The sequence below is a fragment of the Centropristis striata genome, chromosome 4 (assembly GCF_030273125.1).
Source record: "Centropristis striata isolate RG_2023a ecotype Rhode Island chromosome 4, C.striata_1.0, whole genome shotgun sequence".
Lineage (NCBI taxonomy): Eukaryota > Metazoa > Chordata > Actinopteri > Perciformes > Serranidae > Centropristis > Centropristis striata.
In genome coordinates, this window is record NC_081520.1 from 37322863 (window position 1) to 37346332 (window position 23470).

At 38.1% G+C, this 23470-nt stretch overlaps 1 protein-coding gene across 1 annotated transcript in view; it reads left to right on the forward strand.

Moving 5' to 3' along the window:
• The first annotated feature begins 3741 nt into the window (after positions 1-3741).
• tlcd2 (TLC domain containing 2) overlaps positions 3742-23470 on the forward strand; it is a 31078-nt gene continuing 11349 nt past the window's right edge. Inside the window, exons 1-3 of the mRNA XM_059331368.1 lie at positions 3742-4275; positions 5595-5677; positions 9055-9137. Coding sequence (XP_059187351.1) covers positions 4097-4275; positions 5595-5677; positions 9055-9137 — 345 coding nt within the window. The 5' untranslated portion in view covers positions 3742-4096. The remainder of the gene's footprint in view (positions 4276-5594; positions 5678-9054; positions 9138-23470) is intronic.

Here is a 23470-nt window from a genome sequence, read left to right on the forward strand (position 1 = left end):
CACCTATGGTAAAATCGCCTACATCCTCAGTTGATCAGATCATGTGATTTTACCCCTTTAAGATAATGACCTATGTCAAGTGTGTGACTTAAGCGGATTTATTATGCCTAAGTCAAAATAAAATGTGATTTAGGCAATTTTTATGTTAATATTATTAAAGAAAGCAGCCTTCTTAGTACCTTTGCAGAGTCATACCGGTGCAAAATTGGTGCACATTCCACTATTAAATGTCTATTTTCATTCCAGTTAAAGAAAATGATTATACAACTGTCATATCAGTAATTGGTGACTTTTTCTCCACTAAAATCCATCTCAAAGACGCCACATCGGCACACTGTTAAAATAATCGCATAAGTCATTTTTTGTCCATTTTTTTTTTTTTTCCTAAATCATCTCCTCATGACGCCGGCCACCTATGGTAAAATCACCTACATCCTCAGTTGATCAGATCATGTGATTTTACCCCTTTAAGATCATCACTTCTTTGACAATTTGCCACATTCATAGGCATCAGATAAGAACCCAGCAAAGAAGAGCTAGAGGGAGATTGTTTAGTTATCACTTTAGTTTATCAGTGTTTTATTGTTGACACTAATATTGGTAACATTTTACTCTAAGGTGTCTACATAAGAGTGACATGAGCGTGTCATAAACATGACATGGGATGTGTCATGAACATTAATGACACTTTGAAGTAACATTAATGCTCATGATACTTGTCATGTCATGTTTCTGACAGGCTTGTGTGACTCTTATGTAAACACCTTCAAAATAAAGTGTTACCATATCTTGCTTAAGTCACAAAGGCATGTTCAAAAAATTGTCATTATTTCTCTTAAGTTACATGATTTACACACAGTGTTATTACTATGCCAATAGCCATCCTTTGTTACATCCTTTTTGAGTGAAATTATCAATAATTGTCATATGTTACACTTTTGGTGAAGTTTTTTGTGTTTCCTGCAAAACTTGAAAAAATGAGTGAGGCGATTATTTTAACAGGGTGATGATGTTGTATATATTCTTAATATAATATTAGATTTTTTTTATATTGATGCATTTATGTAAGCATCATTTTAATTTCCTAAAGATAGGGCTCATTTTCATTACTTAATATATTGTTATGAGGTTTAATTATCTGATCACTTTAAATTGATCACGTTTTTCATGTTAAATCTCGACCTGAAAAGTAACTAAAGCTGTCAGATAAATGCAGTGCAGTAAAAAGTACAATATTTTCCTACATAGCCTAAGTTACATAAAATCGAAATACTCAAGTGAAGTACTTATCACTTTAAATGTTTCATAATTTTCATGTCAAAAGTTGTGTAGTGGAGTAAAAAGTACAATATTTCCCTTAAAATGTAGCGAAGTAGAAGTATAAAGTTACATAAAAATACTCAAAGAAATACTCAAGAAAAGAACAAGTACCTCAAAATTAAGTAAAGTACTTGAGTAAATGTACTTAGTTACATTCCACCACTGATAACAATAAATGGAAACAAGTCATATTAACAGGAACTGTAAAAGAACAATTTAAGCAAGAAGAAATGTGTTTTTAAAGTATTAACACTTAAATAAAAGAAATATAAAAAATAAAAAATTTTTGTATGACAATGACATTTCTCATTTTTGTGCACAATCACATTTATTTTGAAAGTGCAGTAAAAACAAAGCAGACCAAAAAAAGACACAAAATGACTAAAAAAAGACACAAAATGACCAAAAAAGACACAAAATGACCAAAAAAAGACACAAAATAACTGAAAAAGACACAACAACAGACACCAATGACAAAAAAAGACAAAAAAAAGACACAAAAAAACACGTAGAGACATGAAAAGGATTCAAAAATGGACAAAATAGTCATATAAGACTCCAGAGAGTCAAACTATTATACAATGTTCACATTCTAGGTTCCTTTTGTGTACAATGAGATATTGTTTGAACAAAAAAATAGGTAAGAATTGTTCATTGTTATAAATTGATAATTTTATTATTAATTTGACACAGGGGCCACAGCAGGGGCAGAAGAAGTAGAAGAAGGAATAGTTTGAAAAGTGGGATTCGGTGGAATTAATATGAATGTAATGAAGAGTTGACTTATACCAAGGAGCAGTGTCTCACTCTGGTTAACTCTTCACTTTCACCTGTTGACAACACCAATACAGCACAATGATGGTAGCTGAGAGGCCTGTTTTTTTTATTATTATTATCTTTTACCGGAAGGTGGCGCTGTGTCACCAAATACGTCGTCAGTCATTCATGTTCATGGTCGCAGGCTTTGGCTTGAACGAGCGAGGCGCTGTTTTTTTTCCCCACTTTTAATGAATGAACCAGTGGAAAGTAAAATATTCATCACGTTTAAAGGTTTAGTAAATACATCAAATAATATTAGTGCGTAATAGACGTGCTTAATCAAAGTATCATGCAATGCGTTACATATGTATTGCTAATAGGCTATGTGAAATAAACTACCACTCCCATAAATCCACGGTGACTCGTATCTGATTGAGAAGCGATGTTGCCTTAAAGTGCTCTTCGTACATTGCAGCTTCCTTTGTCAGACAGTACTTTGTGGTGCATTCTTTCTGCGAGAAATCCTATACATCTTAACACAACCTACCTTGGTACATGCTTTTGTTTTATATGAGCACAAGTCTAATACCTGCTACAAATAAAATTTATTACAATTGTCAAATGTATAAACGAAGCTCAATCAGCAGGTATGTCAGGCTTTCTAATTGCTGTCTTTTACTTATCTCACTTTTGGGTCCAGGTCCAACCTCTTTGACCTTTGACCCCTCACAAAAGTGGCAGTTGGGGCCATAGACATATATATATATATATATATATGTCTATGGTTGGGGCCCCCTCTGTTATGTCAGTAATATTACACATGATATTAAAAAAAAAGTAGTATCACACATGATGCTGGAAGGTAATAATATTTAATTTAACGGTTAAAAGGGTCATATTGTACTTGAATTGCTTATATTTTTTTTACATATTTGCTGTATGGCATACTTTATGTATAAATATCCTCTGTATGTTGTTCTGTATTATATATCTGTTTTATACCCCTTATACTATACTGTGGATATCCTCTGCATTAAAAAACAACAACAAAACAAAAAACCCAATTGACAAAAAAAAAGCCAAATAGCGGCTATGTAAGTATTTTATGTATGTAAGGTGTATAAAGTGTATGTATGTCTTATTTTGTTTCTTATTCTGTTTATCATATCTTACCTTATGAATTGAAAGTAATAATGCACATGATATTGATATTACTATATTTATTATTACGTTATGACAGTATGATGGGCGATTTGTATTGAAGTATGTATATGTCGCTGTGTTGGCACATTTTACTTCAGTAAATGCATTTTAATAATAATAATGCATTTTATTTATAGGCTCCTTTCAGGACTCTCAAGGTCACTTTACAATAAACAATTAAAAAAACAATAATAATAAAACACCAATGGCAGTAACAATAAACAACAATAAAACAATTACAAATAAGAACAAATGGTCTGAATACTCCTTCACCAACTGCCTACTTGGCAATAAACCTGTTACAGGTTCATCGTGATATTTCTGTCAGCACTTGAATGCAACACAACACATGTAACGTGCTCGTGGCCGCGCCCCTTTATAGTAGGGCGGGGAAAATCCGTCGTTTGGATTGTGTTGATGTCAAAAAGTTACACAAGCAAGGGATGAGGTTTTACAACAGGACCGTTTCACAACAGTGCACGAGGCTTAAACTCATCACCCACTTCCACTGGTCACACCTGTGGAGACACAGCTTCATTATTACAGAAAAAACATCCCAAGTATTTAATCAGTGGGGAGTCCCTGGATAGACTGGTTCACGCCTTCTTTCTCTGGACAATAACCGTGACAGAAACACGCAGAAATGATTAGCAGCACACCGGTATGTTAACGTCATTGTCTCGGTCGTCGCGAAGAAGAAGTCGTCGTCTGTCTGCGGAGCTCAGCCGGAGGCTCCGGTGCGTTCAAGCCGTGCACGTTGGGGGACACTTGTGGCCTGTGGAGTCTTGACTCAAACTAAATACAAATCTGAGCCATGGAGTTGAGTTCAGTGATCATCACCACCGGGAGCTCCGTCGGGTTTTTCCGGCTGGTCAACGCCGGGGTCGGGAGGCTGCCCATGCCCGAGGCTGCCTGCAGGAACGCGTGGAAATGGAGAAACATCTCCACATCCTCCGTCCACAGCTTCATCACCGCGATATGGGCAGTGCTGTGGTGAGTGGAGCCGATAAACACTGTTAATGAGTCTGATGTTTATCTTGCAAGCATGGGTTCATAAATGGATGCTGGATTTTGGCGCGGTTGTATTTTTAAAAAATTGCTTTAAATTTGTTTTGCCATGATTTTTTGCCATGCTGCGTGACCAGCATAGTATTTATAATATAGATTATAATTTTCATAAATACACTAAATTGCCACTGTAAGTAATTGCAATTTAGTTCACTTTTTTTCAAAGTGCAGAGAAACCCAGTTTATAATGAACTTCGCATGTATTCTCAATTACACTAATAATAAAGTAAGATTGAAGAAGGGCAGGCGATATGGAGAAAATCAAATATCACAATATTTTTTTGACCAAATACCTCGATATATTGATATTAAGACAATATTGTAAGGTTGACTGTTGACTGTGTTTTGACAAAATATTTTAGAAAAATAACCAGTAGTGTGGATATAATGGAAAAGTGGGCAAAGGAAAAGAACAGTCTAATAAATTCATAAATAGCATAATTTTACTGTAATGCAGCCTTTAAAATTGAAGGTAATATCTAGCCTCTTATCAGGATATCGATATAACATTGATATACAGTACTTTGCAAAAGTCTTAGGCAGGTGTGAAAAAAATGCTGTAAAATAAGAATGGTTTCAAAAATAGAAATGTTAATAGTTGTAAAATGCAAAGTGACTGAACAAAAGAAAAATGGAAATCAAATCATGTTCTTCGCAAAGTACACTAAGACACGGCCTAAAATGAACTTATAGCAAAGTACACTTACTTATAATAATCTTCTAATAAAGTACACTTTAATAATGCATACTAATAGTGTATTGCAAAGGACTAAGTATCCCACCACAAGGGCACTTATTTACCACTGCAAGTTTTTGCAATTTATTACACTTTTTAAAAGTACACACCTATGTACAATTTAGATTGCACTTACAATAAAGTATACTTTTGATAAGTTCAATAAGAACACCACTTAAATTTCCACTTAATATATTTTTATGTGTTGAAGTGAAACTTAAGACCTACTATGAAGTGCACAATTTAAAAGCACATGTTGTATACTTTCAATAAAATAAAGCAAACTTTAGAATACTAAAATGATATTTCTAATACACTTAAGTATACTACTTTTTTGCCTGGGCTGCAGATTTTAAGATATTAAACAAGCTTACTGTATGACTCGCACTGAGAACTAAATGATCTGCACTGGTTGATTCACTGTCACAAGATATCACTGTCAAATAAAGTTCCTCAAACTGTAAAACACATCATTAAATAATTTATCTGGACTTTTTGTGTTTTCCAGCTTTTTCCGTCACCCTCAGATGGCTGAAGATTTGATAGAAACTCACTCCGTGTTTTCTCATGCATTGGTGTCGTTTTCTATCGGTGAGTAGCCTGTCAGCGCTTCTACAGTGTTCAGTAACAGAGTGTGCTGTGTGTGTGTGTGTGTGTGTGTGTGTGTGTGTGTGTGTGTGTGTGAATGTGCTGGGTGGTGGAGAAAGGGGAGGGCTGGAGACTGAGTGCACCCATAGGTGCTGCCATCATAAGGGGAAATGAGGAAGTGGCATTATCCCTCCTGGTTTGTTTCCTTTCCCTGCATGGTGTCAAGGCGGTTAAAGGTCAAAGGTGATGGACATGATTGATCCTGGGGTGTGTTATAGTGTGTGTGCACTTTACTTTTAATTGGACTTTTAATTGATCTCATGTACACTTCTTTACCGAGAATCAGTGTCATCTTCTCTCTGTTAACAAAATCAGAGACTTGCATGAATGAGATTTCATTAAGATTTCTCAAACCAAAATGCACATGGGACCCCCGCATTCTTAAAATAGCAACTCCCCCTGTTTTTTTGCCTTTCCTCATTAATCTTGAAGGATTCTAGAGCAACTTGTGGCACGTGAGTCCTCCTCAATCCGCAAATTTATTGGATCTGTGCCGGGGAAGGAGGATTCCCAGGATGTTTGACATTCTTTCAGGAAGCCCAGCCCTCGAAGCTGGCAATGCATGGGGCAGTATATGTGAGGATCAATGAGGGGCATTATTATCAGTCCAAGGCACCAGGCGTAACCCCGTACAGTCATGTGACATCACCGAGACAGTAAAGGCCTAAAAAGTCGGTTGATTTATGCGCGCCGTGCTCGTCAGATGCCAGTGGTAACAGAAAGGGGAGTCATTCTCCTGCCAAGTCCTCCCACTAGAGATGTGGTGTGATTCTGAGGCCTCAGCGAGCTGCAGCGAGGAGTTTAATTCACCAGATGTGTGCATTCGGCCTGGCTCGCTGGGACACCACGCTATAAATGATTCTCCACTTGTTGAATGGAGATCTTGTTCAGTGTGTGGAACAATGTCTGGCAGAGGAACGGTTCATGTGTGTAATACTGTGTCATGTGCCTTTAGGGATAGTTCACATTTTTTGAAGTGGGGTTGTATGAGGTCTTGTCCATAGTCAGTTTATTATCTACGGTACATGGAGGACGGCACGTCCCCAGTTTGGAGAAGCAGGATGCTGTGATGCTGCTGTGGACGAGGCTGGCAGGAAATATGGATATATGAGCCAACTAAAAATGCAATTTCAGTTTAAGTCTCCACGTATAAAACATTCATGAAAAAAATGATAAGACCACCATTGTTTTCTTCAATTTCTTGTTCATTTTATTGCCTGGTATGACTAAAGGTACATTTGTTTGGACAAATATAATGATAATAACAAAAATATCTCATAAAGGTTTAATTTAAGAGCTGATATCTAGACATTTTCCATGTTTTTTCTGGACAATGATTTCGGTTATTATCAAGAAAACCATGGCAAATGTCTAGATATCAGCTCTTAAAAAAACTGAGATATTTTTGTTGTTATCATTATATTTGTCCAAACAAATGTACCTTTAGTTGTACCAGGCATCAAAAATGATCAAGAAATGGGAGAAAACAAGGGTGCTCTAATAATTTTTTCCATGACTATATGATACAGCCTTATGAGCTTGTCAAAGCCACCGGACTCCATTGACAAAAAAATGAATTTAACATTGCAGCACATGGGAGTTTCTGGCCTACCGCTGCCTCGATTGGTTTGTTTGTTTGTGTTGTTGTGCGACCAAGCTCAATCTAAATTAACTCTTTATAATTCCAAAGTTACACAATAGCACAAACAAACCAAATGATCAAGGCTGTTGTATGGCAGCAACTGCCAAGTTCTGCTATGTAAATACTGTAGCTGTTAAAGGAGTCAGGTGGCTTTGAATAAAGAATAAAACATCTTCAGTTGCGTAAAAAACTAAACAGGGCGGTTTGACTGCAATGTAGGGCGTAAATGTTCTAAATTTACTGTAAACTAATACAGATACTGATCATTTTTTTAGGTTAAAGCAGTTCATTTTTGAGCTTCCTTTTCCGCACTCCTGTCTGTCTCTGCAAACTGGAGGCATGCCAACTGCCATCTACTTTAGATAATACACTGACTATAGATCAGGACCTCATAAAACCCCACTAAATAAAATAAAAATAAATAAATAAATAAATAAATAAAATCTGAACTCCCCCTTTAGTACTCTCTGCATTGACCATGTTGCATGTCTAGCTGTGGTGTTTCACCCCTACAAGAGAACAGTAATGTATGTCTAGTACGGAAAAAATGACACTTTGATATCATGTAAATATTACACCATGGGCACATTTTGTTGATACAGTATAAGGAACTATTCAGTCATTCTTTGCAGGTTAAGTCTACTACTGCAGAATCAGAAAGCCACAGCAGTAAGATGTTTACAAGCTGCAGTGTCAGACAGCGCCAGGTGTCCTAATCAGGTTTCCTGTACTTAACTGGGTTATTCCAACAGAGAGCGTGTTGTATCAGCCTGAAACCCAGTTCTTTGATTAACTGGTTAAAAAAAAGAAAATGCATTGCTTTGGAGGATTACAGTAGAAACCTATGTTTTTTTCCTGTTTGGTTGGAAGCCAATGGGAAGTCAAGTAGCATCCGATTCCTTTGTTCTCAGTGCAGACATTAGCTGTGCAGAGCTTCATTCTGGCATCATGCCACAAAGAGTAACACTGCTTCAAGAAGCAAGATCCAGTTTTATTTAAATATAATTGTTTTAATACACATGTCAAACAGCACTGGATGAAAACACGAAAGACATGTCAGTTAATTGGCACTTTCATTTAACAGTTCACGCACGGCTCCAATTAGCTGTTTATGGCTAAACTCGACCCAAACTCGACCTCTCGCTGAAAAAAAACCCTTTTGTTGAGAAGACTACGTTGGCGTGGAGTTTCCCCCGTCAATTGTCAACGATCTCACGAAACAATATGAGCTATTATGTCGAGCAGATGATGCAAATAACCAATGAAATGCTTGATATGAATTTTCTGACATTGATTAGTTCGACATGTTTACAGTGAGACGAACCCAAACATGTCACCACATGGACACAAGGGTCCTGGTGTCAAATTATTCCAGTCTCGCCAAACCCCCTCAGCCTCCTCAGACCCCTCAGACCCTGGCCTGAACACAACATTGTGAATAGCTGTCACCATGGATACAGCTAGTGGCGGAGGGGTGGGGATGGTGGATATGAATAGCCCCTCTCCAAGACACATCTTGGTTGCCATCGCTGTCGTCATGGAAGCAGGGTCCCCCCTGATGCACTTGACATGCTCGAGGCTTCTCTTGTCAGAGAAATGTGCCATGCTTTGGCTGATTAATGCATTGCTCAACCTAAAGACGTCATTAATGTTGGCTAAATGCTCTCTATCCTCACAGGTTACTTCATCTATGACTTCCTCGACATGATGAGGAACCAGCAGCTGAGTCAGTGCTGGGAGCTTCTCTTTCATCACGTAGTGGTAGGTCTTTCAACCATTAATGTCACTGTTACAAACTAGAAGGGGAACAATTTCTCAATTTACTTCTTCGGCCTGGCTGGGTGGAGGGTGACACTCAATCTGCACCACCAACTTCCATTCTTTAATTTAAACACTTTACAGCCCCGGTGAAGTAAAATCAGAGATTTGTATGGAAACATAATTTACAAGGTAGGCTATAAAATCAAAGCGAAAAATATGTAAAAAGACTTAAAACTATATATGACTGAGTTTTGGAGTTTTTTCCCCCATTTTCAGTGTTCAGGATTTTTGGGAATGTCTAAAATCATGGCTCGATGATGCACTGGAGCTTCCTCATCATAACTCTGCCCCCAACACTATATAAGTATCTAGATTTACTGATAATGTTTGCTGAAGCTAACATTAACTTGTGTCAGTGATCATTGGGACAGAAGATTATAATGTCTGAAGTAATATCCTACATATGGGCTAATTCTGGAGCATTTTATGAACCTAAAAATAAACAGTTATTGTCTACGGGTGGTCCTAAGGACCTCCGTGCAGAAGACAACAATCTGTGCGCTGCTGATTGATCAGATATCGGGTTTCTCCCTGAGCACCGAACTTTAAAGTTTCTTTAAATGTTGGTGTGAAAAAATGCCTAAAAGAATTGATGCTGATTTGAAGGCAAAGGGTAGTCACACCAAATATTGTTTTGATTTTGATTTTTCTTCTATTCACTCACTTTATGTTTTGTTAATTGATAAAAATGAACTATTAACATTTCTAGTTTTGAAAGCATTCTTCTTACAGCATTTTTCACACCTTCCTAAAACTTGCATGTATTTAGAGTAAGAAGTAGAAGAAGAAGATTACTTTATTAATCCGACAATGGGGAAATTCAACCTGTGCATTTTACCCATCCTTTTTTACACAAGTGAACACACCATGCAAGGAGCAGTGGGCAGCACATTACTGCGCCCGGGTATTTTACAGTACAGCACAATGATTACTATACATACGTGCCCTGGAGAGACATGTTGCAACGGGGTGTGAGTTGGAGTCGAACCAGGGGCCACTAAAGCCAGGACTTAGCATCTGTACAGTAGGACTCTGCACAGATAAATCATGCAGTAGGACTCCAGCGCACCTGTCACGGGAAAGACAAAATACCCGTCTTTCTTGTTTCTGTAACAAAGGAAGAGTGAGGGAGGAACAAGGAGCCACTCATTCCAGTGTGACAGCCTCCCGCCAAGTATTCAATCTTCTTTCATGCCTTGAGAAAGTTGAACTCCACCCGGCTCCCTCAGTCTATTACCATCCACTTAACCGCAGGTTCCATCAGATTCCCATCTTCATGACATAGTGACCTTCTAATGGGAGGTTTTTCCTCAGGTCACATCAGTTAGCCCTTCCCCCATCCCTTCTTTTAAACACTATGGAAAGTGACCTGAAGTGGAAGTATAGAACTACATGCTGGTTGAATATTTTCTCTCTCCGCTTCCTGTACGACTGTGTGACCTACATCCAAGACCGAGCTGATGTTGTGTGTTGCTTTCTGTTGCCAAGCTCTCGTTTTGTTACTGTACTCACCTTACAAGAGCTGTTTATTTAAATGTTTTATTGGAAGGGTTCCTGACAGGCCTGTGCTGTACAGCGGCCACGATTTATGTGTGTTTGGTTGTTAATGGAGGCGTGTTTGCAACCCAAAGAATGTGGAAATATTTCACTGCAGAACTTAGAAATGTAAAAGTGGCTTATCGTTGCACGATGACGTTCCAGTTTTACAAAGGAAAAACATGCTTTAAATGGCCGTTTCCAGTTATGTGTAAATACAGACAAACTGTGTATATAAATAGAAACATACACTGTATTCTGGACTCATTCTGTCCTGATAAGCATCTGTCGTGACAACTCTGATAAACTTCCGAGTAACATCTTTGTATTTCAAGTGTGTTTCTGTTTTGGAAAACCCTTTATATTATCTCCGTCACACCAATTGTTTAGCAATCGGCTCACGTTCTGCTGGTTTTGTGGTCTAATGGCCACATGCTAAGATATAAGAAGTCATTGCAAAGAACACTAGGCATTACTAGACCGCCACAAAGGCCATGCTCTATCTCACTATATCAATGTGAAGTGAAAAATAATTTGTGCATCCACTCCAAAATTCAAAGGGTTCTTCCTTTGTCCATTCTCCACTCTTGCACCAAGTTTAATTTAATTCAGGCCCGTAGTTTTTTTGTAATCATCCTGCTGACAACGAGACAAACACCCTGAAAAACAGGGTATAACCTCTCTGGCAGAGGAAACAATTCATTCAGTGAAATTGTATGATCATTTATGGAATACATTGAGGCTTGATTAACTCGACTCTCTAGCAACCAACACAGAAATGTCTTGCACTATTTTTTTAAACGATTAATATTTTGATAACGCGCAAATACACTGTAAAAAAAGATAAACAATAGCTACTCAATAAAATTGAGGCAACAGATTGCACGCAATATTATTTATTAAATCTAACTAAGTTACAAGTTGAGTTAATAACAACTTAACAGGAAGTGCCTGTCAATTAAAAACAGACTAATTCTATTGTGTTGGATTCAGTCAAAATTCTCTTGATTTAGAATTACATACACAAAAAGATTATATTTAATGTGATCAAAATAAGTAGATTCTATATCCAACATTTTTATATTAAAGATACTTAAACAACTGCCTCAAAGTAAAGGACACATTTATATTTAATACATTTTATCAAATCTATTAAGTAAAATGAAATGACTACAAAATAATTTATTACAGTGTACCGAATCTGGGGCCTCATTCACCAACTGATCTTAAGGTAAACCGCATACAGATTTTTTAATAATGATTCAACTGGCACTGCCAATCATGAGGAAGTATGATTAATCGTTACTGGAACATGGCTACAAACAATTTTGCAGTTTATATCTTCATGAATCTGACATCAAACTTTTCTTAGAACTTTTCTTAGTTCTAAGAAGATATTAATGAATAAGGCCCCTGGTCTGTTATGGTCAACACTGAAACCCTGATTGTCACCATCAACTTTTAGCGATCACAATCTTTTTAAGGGTGCACTGTAAGACTTTGCTGTAAATTTACAGTCAAATTCTAACAGTAACTTCTTGTATTATGATTGTACAGTATATTGCTGTGAAAACAATGCATTGTGGGAGTTATCATGATTGCTCAGGCATTCCAACGGTCAAAATGATATTTTTACAGGAATTTACTGTTTTCAACTGAGCATGTAGGGAAAATAAAGCCGTTATTTTTGAAAAGAAGAAAAGTTTTATTTTATTTCTTTTTTGTCTGGGCTGAAATAATCACAATGTTGTTGTTTTTCCAGTAATCCTAATATACAGTTTAAATGGATTAGTTGTCACATAATTTAGAGTTAAACATTTAAACGTCACACTATTTTTTTTTCCTTCGTTACGAGACAGTTTGTCAGTAAACGGACCTGTATTTCTATAAAACAGTAGAGGTACTGTAAATTTTACAGTAACTTACTGGCGAAAGTGCTGCCAGTAATTTACTTTAATTTTACAGTAAAAAGTTTTACAGTGTGGCTTCAAAACAGTAGTCTGCAAACTAATGGGTGGCTACTACCACTTCTTTTATACCGTCGATGGTGAAAATGTTAAGAGTCATTCAGGATTCGTTGTGGGAACCAGCTCCAACACTCCCGCCTGTTGATGGCCTAACAGTTTGAGAGATAGCTATATTGTCTTTTTTTCCTGAAAATCTTGTTTTTTCTCTCTTTCACTTCCTGGAAGCCTGTTAGTGAATGGATGCTTTGGCCAGGCCAGCTGGCCTCAGACTGTCACTGGAGTGTGGGAGGGACGGAGACTTCTTCCTCATTCACATAGCTCTTTGTGTTTCTCAGTGAGCTAACTCTCTTTCTCTCCACTTTGTACCAACATCAAGACTTTCGTTCATTCTTCTCCATAATGCACCTTTCTGAAAGGTCATCCTCCCTAAAATCCTGTCCTCATCTGGCTCCTTTCTTTTAGATTTTGCTGACTTTTTCATCAGTTTCATGCAACTGTTATAAATCAAGTTATTGTGTAAGAGATTCTTAAGGCGTTTAAAGCAGAAGAACCAAGTCGGGGCTTGATTTGCAAATATTAGTGTACAGGCCATTTGAAGAGGTTTATCTTTAGTTAATCATCATATTTCATCTTTCACCCCGAACGCCTTTTCTTACAATTCTTGTGCACAATCTGCCGTACACGCTTTCTTGTCCTCTCCTCTCTGCTCTGTGAAAACAGCCAGCATTTCAATCCAAGTTTTGCTCATTTTTGTCAGGTGACTGTTGGTTTCAGTTGTGTCATTCATGGCTTTCCTGTTGTGCAGAGGAGCATAGAATTAAACCTTTTTTACAGGATTCAATTAGTATGAACGGTTTATTTTTGGAGAAATTTCAAATGAGACATGTACGATGACGTTATTTTAATAGAATATCCCTATTTTAACCTAAGATTTGCTGATCTTTTCTGATGGAAGCCTTCATCACACATTATTTGTTTGAGGACAATCAGAATTTTTTAAATAATTGCTGTGTTCACAGTTTCCGGCTATAGTAAATTGTGTAATTTTAGCACTTTTTTCTTCAAAACTTAAAGAAAAATTGCCCTTTTAACCTACAGGCAAGCTGTGGGATTCAGAGGGTTAATGTGTACCAACTCAGCAAACGTATTGTGCTGCATGTTAAACATTTATGTGTGACTGAATAAACAAGGTGGTTCATATGGGTGGAAGTCTTGACAGAATGCAAAGGTGTGTGTGCAGGTGTGTGCAGGTGTGTGTAAGGTGTGTCCTGGGTGGAAAATTTTGAATGCAGTGTCAACAATTGATGGAAAAAAAAAAAAAAAAAAAAGTTATTATATGTTGACTTTTGCATGCATGACAGATTAATCATCAATGAAAATATTCGTAAATTGCAGGCCTTGTCTCCGCCCCGTGATTCAGAGTTGCTCCAAAATTTAAAAAAAAAAGTTTTTCTTGGCACATGCTGGACCTTTCCACCATGAAAGTCGGGCCAGTAGTTTTTGTGTAATCCTGCTGACAAACAAACCAAAAACATAACCCCCATGGTGGAGGTAATTATTCTTTCTTGGCGTCTTCATTTGTGTAATCACCTGAGAGGGTTTCCTCTGTTCCACCAGCATATAGTGAAAACAGCCTGAGGTGTAACATGAGTTTTGTTGATCCCTGTTGTCGCAGTCCGGGAGAAATAATGAACTCAAACATTCCATGGAAAGTTATTTTCCCCCCTTCTTATTGACTGAAGTGGAGATTACAGCTTCTTATTTCTGTCTGAGAAGCATGTGGGCCCCGCCACAGTCACTCAAGCCTGATGAGATCCTGTCAGCCACAACCTCCAGCTTCCTTTGGAAAACAGGAAGTCCTGATAGTTCTGCCAGAAACAGGGCCCTGTCTTCTGAGAAGATTAAATATATATGCATCTCCTATATAAGAAACATCACTGCAAAAAAAAGAAAAGTTGGGTGAACTCAAAATTTCAAGGCAACAAACTTCAATAAAATTTTAAGCTTTGTTTTTGAGTTTGCTCAACTCTGAATTCAGATTTTTGTCAACTCAACTGTAAGTTGTACTAACTTATAATTTTACATTGTAATAACTTTTAATCCTTACTTCTGCTAACTTCTGCAATGTGCTGAATTACAACGATTGTAACGCCGCTATGAAATGTCAGCTAATGGCTACTCTTGTAGCTGTAACAAGCAGCGCTGCTAGCATCAGTTAGCCGCTAGCTTTCGCTAATGACCGCATTTCACAACAAAGAAATAAGAGTTAGCAGAACTATTGTCCCTTGTTGTGAACCCCAACTTAAAGATATAAGTAACAACAACTAACTTGTTTTTGAGCAGACAACTGGCTTCCTTTGTTGTGCTAACTTAACATTATTGCCCTTAATGTCAATAATTTATATTTCCAAGTTTTACCAACTTAAATCACTGTTTTAGGCAAAAAATACAAGTTGGCTTTTTTTGCAGTGATGCAGGGCTTGTAAAAAAATGTGAAGGCTGATAAGCATAGTGTTTAAGAAGTGGAGGGGAAATAAAATGGTGCTTTTTGCTATTGTTGAGTTGGATTTACTGCAGAGCGTGTAGTTAATGTAAAACCAAGGTTTGTTTGCCGTTGTTGTAAAAAGCCCTCGTCTCAGTGTCGGGTCTGTCTTGGCCTCGTTGGCCTGCGACTCTTGGAAATAGTGAGCTTGTAATTGCAAAGAGCCAAAAGAAAAAGATGCCAAGCAGAAGGGCAGATTATTTTTTCCATGAAGAATGAAAGCATGTGAAGAGCTGTTTGTCCAATGTTCTCTTTGGAGATATTCATCAATAACAGTGGAAAGTGAATCAGTTTTGCTCATCTGCTCTCTAACTTAAATTAAAGTTTTGCAGCATGTTTGCTGTTGCCTAAATGGCTCCCAACCCTCTCTCATTAAGCAGAATTAAGTTATCCTTGTAGACGGGGCCGAGGCCAATTCTCCTCTGAAACAGACCGGGGCTGCGGGTCAATCAGCTGTTTGAGGATCAGGATCACGTCTGCTCCTCTCAGTCTTCTTCAAATCTAAAAAAGTCGACTTGACTGAATTTTCTCTGTATGCTGTAAAAAAAATCGTTAATTTACAGTAAAATACCAGCAGCTGTGGTTGCCAGAACCAGAACATCACCGTTATAAAATACAGCGAGTAGGCTTTCTACTGTAAATTTAAATATCAACAAAACTGTAGTTGAGACTGAATAATCCTGATATTTTTAGGGTAATTGTGTCTTGTGACATAATTGTTTAATTTATATATATATATATATATATATATATATATATATATATATATATATATACATACAGTACAGGCCAAAAGTTGGAACACACCTTCTCATTCAATGCGTTTTTTCTTTATTTTCATGACTATTTACATTGTAGATTCATCAAAACTATTAATGAACACATGTGGAATTATGTACTTAACAAAAAAGTGTGAAATAACTGAAAACATGTCTTATATTCTAGTAAGCAAAGGGTGGCTACTTTGAGGAATCTAAAATACAAGACATGTTTTCAGTTATTTCACACTTTTTTGTTAAGTACATAATTCCATATGTGTTCATTCATAGTTATATATATATATATATATTGGCTAATTGGCCAATAATATCTGTCAACTGATCTGATATCAAGTGGTTTCCTCTGTTCAAACATTGGCCTCCAGGGTCAAAGTCCTGCCGCCTGAACCAGATCTTCATAGACCTCAAAGCACTATAGAAACTGTGCCTGACAACGTAAATATGGGTGAGGTGATATGGTGATAAGCTACTTGCAAAGACGACCTACTTGGCCGTTTATTGGCTGAGTTTGGTCTGTAAAAAAAGGGTTTTCACCTTCACCCACCTGCTTCTGCTGGTGGATGGTGTTCAGTATGTTGCTCAGGAGTTTCAGTCTGTAAGAGGAAATCCTCTTATACTCATGTTTACCATGTTCAACCTCAGTAACAGCTTCTTCTTGAAGCTTCTTCTCATAGGAGCCTCAGATATATAAGGAACCTGTCTCAGTTTACCAGGCGTGAAAATAGATATGTGGACCTGTGTCACGTAGTCAGCAGGGAATGTCACTTTTGGCAGCAGGAACATACCGTATTTGGTTGTTCATGTTGACATTGCTTTAACACCACATGCCACTGGAATGCCAGGGAGAACCAGATTATCCTGTACGTCTGTTTCTGTCTTCATCACGTCTTCCATTAGCTGCTAGTTGTCTAAAGGTGCAAACTGGCAGCTAAATGTGACAGCAGTACAGGCAGAAAGCCACATTTGTAATCCTTAAAGCCTCGTTTGGCTTGAAGTCTCTATTGTTGCTGAGGTATCTCTGTTTATTCAAACATATCCAAAGCTTAGCTCGTCTATTTCCTGATTGATCTACTTCCTCCAGGGGTTAAGCCTCTGAACCCCCAAAACCTGAAATGCACGTTTCCTTTAAGAAATCACCAAAATTACACTATTTATCATGGACAGAAACTGTAAAAACATGCATTAACATCAGATTTTCAACTTTCTGACATTTCTTACATTTTATCAAAATCATATTTCTCATTTGAAATTTAGCCAAAAATATATAATTTGCACAAATGAGATGCTATAAATGTCATAAAATTCTACACTTTTCAGCGCACCGAAGCTATGAATGAGGGTAAAATGTCAAAACTGCTTTGGTTTCAGAGATTTAGCCTTCCATTGACACAAGCATTATGAATGTGAAAGCCAAAAAGAATTGTAGAGCATTGTTTGTAATACACCCTTGTGTTGTTTTTTTCACACTTAAAACAACTCCTGATATTTCCTCACAGCAGCTGGTTCAGTATGTATGGTATGTTTTTGTTTTTACTATCCTGCCCACAGATATATTTCCAGCCATCCATGATCTGTGGGCTCTGCCACTCCCCCTTTCTGAGCCACACTTTGGTGCGACAAACCACACGGAGCGAGGCTTGGTGTTTAAAATCTACAGTGTCAACATCATGTTTTCGAACCGTGAACGTCTGTTGTTTTCACTGAGCGAGGAGGCCTCCAACGATACAAAGACAACAATTTCACGCCACATATAGACAGCCAATGAGACGTCAGAGCGTGACACATAATGTAGAACAGAAAATGGAAATTGAGTTGTTTTGGGGGTTTTTTGGCGGGAAAGATGTGTGCTCAGCAGCCTCATCTTTTTGGCGGGGAACCCCGAGAGGTCCCCCATATCCTGACAGGAGGACAGACATCTGGTCTCCACATAAACCTCAGGGGCACCACACACACACACACACACACACAAACATACATACATGAAGCAAACCTCCTGCTTCCTGAGAGGACTTCTGCAAATGTGTGCAACCCCCAAAACATTTCTGTGCTGTGGCTCCACTCCATATATCACACACGCTGCCTTGTTCTCGACCCCCCTCCCCTCTTCCTTCGTCTGACTTCCAAACATCTCCCCCATCCCCCCTCGTCCACCTACTCTCTGCAGCTGGTACCACCCCCTCACATGGCTACACACCAATCACAGCCTCCGCTCTGGTAGTATTATATCTCTTTTTGGTTTTGTTTTTTTCCCCCCTCATGGTCTGACAATGGGGAATTTCCTTGTCTGCTGTTTTTCACGCTCATCCCATGTAAAGACTACAAACTAAATGAAAATAACAGACTGGTGGCTGCTGCTTCTTGTCTCTTTATCAACCACAGAAATGCTGATGAAGAGCCTGAAAATTGCTTTCAGAGTGCGTGTGTAGATCTGCCCTAAGCAGTCAGGTTGACATGATGTTAATACACTGTCCATTACCATTTGCTTTCAAGAGTGAGAAAGCATCCATCATAGGGCTGGGCGATACGGACCAAAAGTCATATCCTGGTACTTTAAGGCCGAATGGCGATATACAATATATATTGGTATTTTAAACAAAACATGCAAAGTTTTAAGGTTTAACTCAACGTCACAAGTTATCATCATCAACCTGTTTCATTTAAGACTTTAAGTCCAAACCTTTCACCTTTTGAAGCAATTTGTTTGCGGCACAAACAACGTTGTGTTGCTCTTCAACTGCAATCCCAAATCCGAAACGGCCATAAGAAACAGCAGTCATGAGTTAAGGCGACATCAAAAGGTACTATATATCAGTTTATTATACATTTAATATACACGTCTTTCTAAAATATATTGGTATAAATCATAATACTGATATTCCGCCCAGCCCTAATACATCATGCTTTCCCATTCAAACTTCCCACTACTGAGAAGTATCTCTGCATCTGTAATATGTGAGAGTACTGAGCGCAAATCATAAAGACAGAAAAATAAAAACTATTAGCTTTGGTCGGAAGTTTAAACACAGTTTGTATTTTCTGCTGCTCGTGGTCACACAATCAAAAACAATAACACAAGACGTCTCCTGTTCTTCAAAACAAACTGACCGGGTGATTAAAACTCATAAAAAGCACTGAATGATCTTAAATTCAGCATTTCTCTATGGCTGATTTGTGCATGAAGGACGTGCTGGAGGGACAGCAAGCAAAGCTGCTCGGCTTGTTTCCCTGTTTGTCTTTCGCCAAGTTATTTTGGCCTTAAGTTGTCTAACAAGCCTCTAACAAACCTCTTCTTGCTGCTCTGCAGAGGGGATATTACGCTATTGACAGGACATTAGTCTAGTCATTTATAGACATTTTAATGCAATAAAAGTTACATATTATACCTTTTTAAGTGTTAAAAACAGGAGGTCCATCGTAAAACAGTTGACAGCATGTGTGGGGAAAAAAACACTTAGTGTTTATTGTCGTGTTAACCCCACACAGTGTTTATCAGGATTTTGTAACTTCAAGTTATCAGCATGCGTTTAGATACAGGTGTCATCCATCTGCACAGAGCATGTTAGTGTGTGTGAGCTTTATATTACACTTCATACACTGATTTATATTTATGTATAAAACATTTATATGGACAGAAAAGAGCACTCTCCCACACGTGCCATGCTTTCCAAACAGGCAGGGAGCAACCAAAAAGGAGGTGGCATTTGTTTACAGTTGGCATGGCGACAAGGAATGCTGTTTGCAAAGTTGACACACTTGCCATTGCTGAAAAGCGAGCTGGGTCAAAGTAGGAACTGAACGTGTCTTCCACCCAGTGACATACCTAATGACCAAGAGCCACTGCATGAAACAGACTGAGAACAAACGTAGCTCAGATCCAGCTGCAGCAGGAATACCAGAGTACGTGCGTATGATTCCTAAAGCAGCGTAGGCGGGAGTGCATGCATGTTAGAGTGCAGCGTAGGAACAACCTCACATTGAACGTTTGTAGTAAGTGCAGTTAACCATTTCAGTGTCTTCTCTTGTTATTATTTTTCACAGAAAGGCTGAGATATTAAGAGATAAGAGTAAGAGAAATCCCATTAAGAGATTTCCTTTGTCTTGTGCCTCACATCTCCCCGGAACCCATAACTATTATGAATTTAGAGGGGGAAATCACCGATATAGCGGATGATTTAGTGAATTTTTGAGCTGGAATGAAAATAAACATTTTCTATGTGGATTTTGCAACAATTTTGCACCTGTATGTCTGTGCACAGGCTGCTTTCTTTAACAAATAACTTTATTTTGGAATATTTAACATGTAATCTTAAGACACTGCCTGGTTCAAGAGTTAAATAATATAATTTAATTATAGTTACACAAGGGGGTGGTCGGTAGCGTAGTGGGTTACGCAGGCGCCCCATGTGTAGAGGCTACAGTCCTCGCTGCAGCTGGCCCCGGTTCGAGTCCCGCATCGGACGGCCGTTTACTGCATGTCATTCCCCTCTCTCTGCCCCCTGCTTCCTATCTCTCTTCAGCTGTCCTGTCCATTAAAGGCATGAAAAAGCCCAAAAAATAAATAAAAAATTATAGTTACACAAATAAAAAAATTATACATTTAATAAAATGTATGACATTGTCAACCAGTTCCAGAAATGAAGACTGGGAAAATGAAAATAAATGAATGGCTAAATAAACATGAATGTTCAGTATCAGTCAATTGCAGACAATTTAAATAAAGAGTTTATCAAAAATAAAATGAATGGCTAAAAACAAGCTGTCACTCAAAGACTCTCCTATCTGTGAGATAAACAAGCAGCTGGGTTGAGAAGCTGGTTAGCTTAGTGTAGAACAAACATTTTTCCCAAAATGTTTTAAGTGCATTTGATAATTTATTTGGAGAAAAAAATGATGGTATAATGGTTGAATATGATTAGTACCAGTGTGTTTTTTTTTCTCTCGTGAAAAAGATAAACAAGTTAACATCACAGCATCAGGTTTCAGAGCTGAAAGTGCATCACGTAAACAATCTGGAGTTTCCTCAGATCTCAGGAGCCTTCTGGAGCTTCCTGGTCCTAATGAGCACTGAGAGCATTGGGAGTCTTCCCTTGGCCGCTGTCAGAGGTGAAGTAATGGCTGAGTCAAACCACCGCTCCTCCCTTCACACCCAGAGCCTGAATACTACAAGTAGCCATGATTCACCAAAACACAACAGTCGGGGAGCCTCGCCCTGACGTCTCGTGATGGGAAGAGGAGGAAAAAGAGTCCCAGCCTGCACTTAACCCTTAATAGGGCACTCATTGAAATACTTGCAAATTCCAAATTTCAACCCTAGAGAATATTGGAGGATATTAGATACAGCAAGAATGTGTGAAATAAACAAATGGACCCAGGGGAGGGGGATCATATTTTGATAAAAAAGTTTATGAGATTAAAGTGGTGAATCTGCGTTAAAAAAAGTAGCTTTTTTTTCCTCACTTTTTTCTTGTAAATCTGACTTTTTTTCGTGCAGATTTGCTCCTTTAAATCTCTTAAATCTGCAACTTTTTTTCTTGTAGATTTGCCACTTAAATCTAGTAAATTTGCAACTTTTTTCTCAAAATATTATTTCATTTATTACTCATTTTAGATAGCTGCTGAAGTTACCAAATATAGTTCTTTGCCTGATAAAGGGTTAAAATAGCACACGCACACAGTAAACATGTAAATTAATACCCATGCTATGCTAATTGATCAAATTTGCCTGAAATAACTATTTGCGCACATCTGGTGAAACCGCCCAGTGATGCTCTGAAGTGGCTTGCTGTGCCGCTGTCAGCTGACTGGAGTTAATGCAGATCGCATGATAATAGCTATGTCCCTCAGTCCTCCAGTGTGTGTGTGTGTGTAATCATAACAGTCTCATGTTTCCAAGCTGCACATCCTTCCCTCCTGTTGGAGCTTTCATTAGTCCCTCCCACCTGCTCATCACCCCACAGCTGGTCGACTTCCTCTCCATCAGCTTCACTTTATGACCCGTGTTAAAAAGCACTGCCTGTCTAATAATGATTTTTAGGAAACCTGTTACTGTCTTCTTAAAGGGATAGTTCGGATTTCTGAGTTCTGGCTTTTTCACAACCCAAGTCTGTTTTGTTAGTCCAAATCAGAGTGAAATTTTTTGTGATACTTTTGGTTTGTTTTGTATTTAGTCTGGTTTTCTTTCACAGTGTACAAATGTGCAGACCAAATTTTTAAAAAGGATTTGTGGAGGGTCGTGTACGAAGGCAGAGGGCTAGAAATATACTCGTAGTATTATTCCTCATTGGTTGGAAAGTTGGTGTTGGAAAATGTAAACAAGGATATAAACAAAGCAACATGGAGCCGAACGCACCATGAAATATTGCTCTTGAAGTTTTTTTTTACCTAGACACTGCCCTGATCTATTGTGAATTATTTTATAAATGTCATTGTTTTTGTGCAGTTTATTCAGCATCTCCTGTTTGTGTTCTTCGGCCCAGATGTCAAGTCAACATCAGACTTCAGCAGAAGTGCAAGTCTGTAATGTTGTAATCTGTCGGTCTGTGTACATCTCACTAAATCCCCTAGTAGGTAGCCCACAATCTGCTGCATTTGGGTAATTTCCTGTTATTTGTTTGGATTACGTTCACAGTGCAATCGAACCGCACCATGGACCAAGGCCCCCTCTCACAAGTGGTCTCGGACCTTTCGTCTTGGTTCGCACCAAGTACGATTGTAGGCAACCAAACAAACTGTAACATTGATTAAACGGCACCAGAGTTCCATTAAAACAGACTAAACTTTGGGTTGTGAAAGTGCCACCTAATATATCTATATATAATATCTATTTCAGTTATTTCCCTTTCCCTATTTCCCTTTAGTTACTGATTGAAGCTTTGCTATAATTGAAAGAATATATGGTGATTTGATTGAATATATAATGTCATCATCATTATCTTGAATACTTCTTCACTTTTTGGGATAAAATAACACTTTTCAGCACTTTAAAAAAAAATCAAAGTTGTAAAAAGAAAAGCAGGTGTTAGAATGTGTTCTGATGACAACATCTTATCTATTGTATGTAAACCAACCTATAATGTCCCTGTAATGGCTAACAGGCTGTAGGTTGTTTTTTTTTAGATAAGATATTTTTTTGAGCATTTTGTAGCTTTATTGAGAGATAGTGAGAGTGAAAGGGGGAGACAGAGGGGAAGACATGCGGGAAAGGGCTCCGAGCTGGATTCGAACCCGGGCCGCCCGCTCAACAGGCTGTAGGTTGACAGTGCTCCCACCTTTCCATTCCAGTTCAAGCGGTTAAACCTGAACGCTAACTTTGGTGGAACATGATGACAGACGCTACTTTCCATGTGTCGGAGTGCTGATGGCAACATATCTGAAATATTTGTGGTTTGCTATTTCTAATGCTTTAGTTACCTCAGAAGGGCTGCTGCTGACATCGTCTTTAGGTGGTTT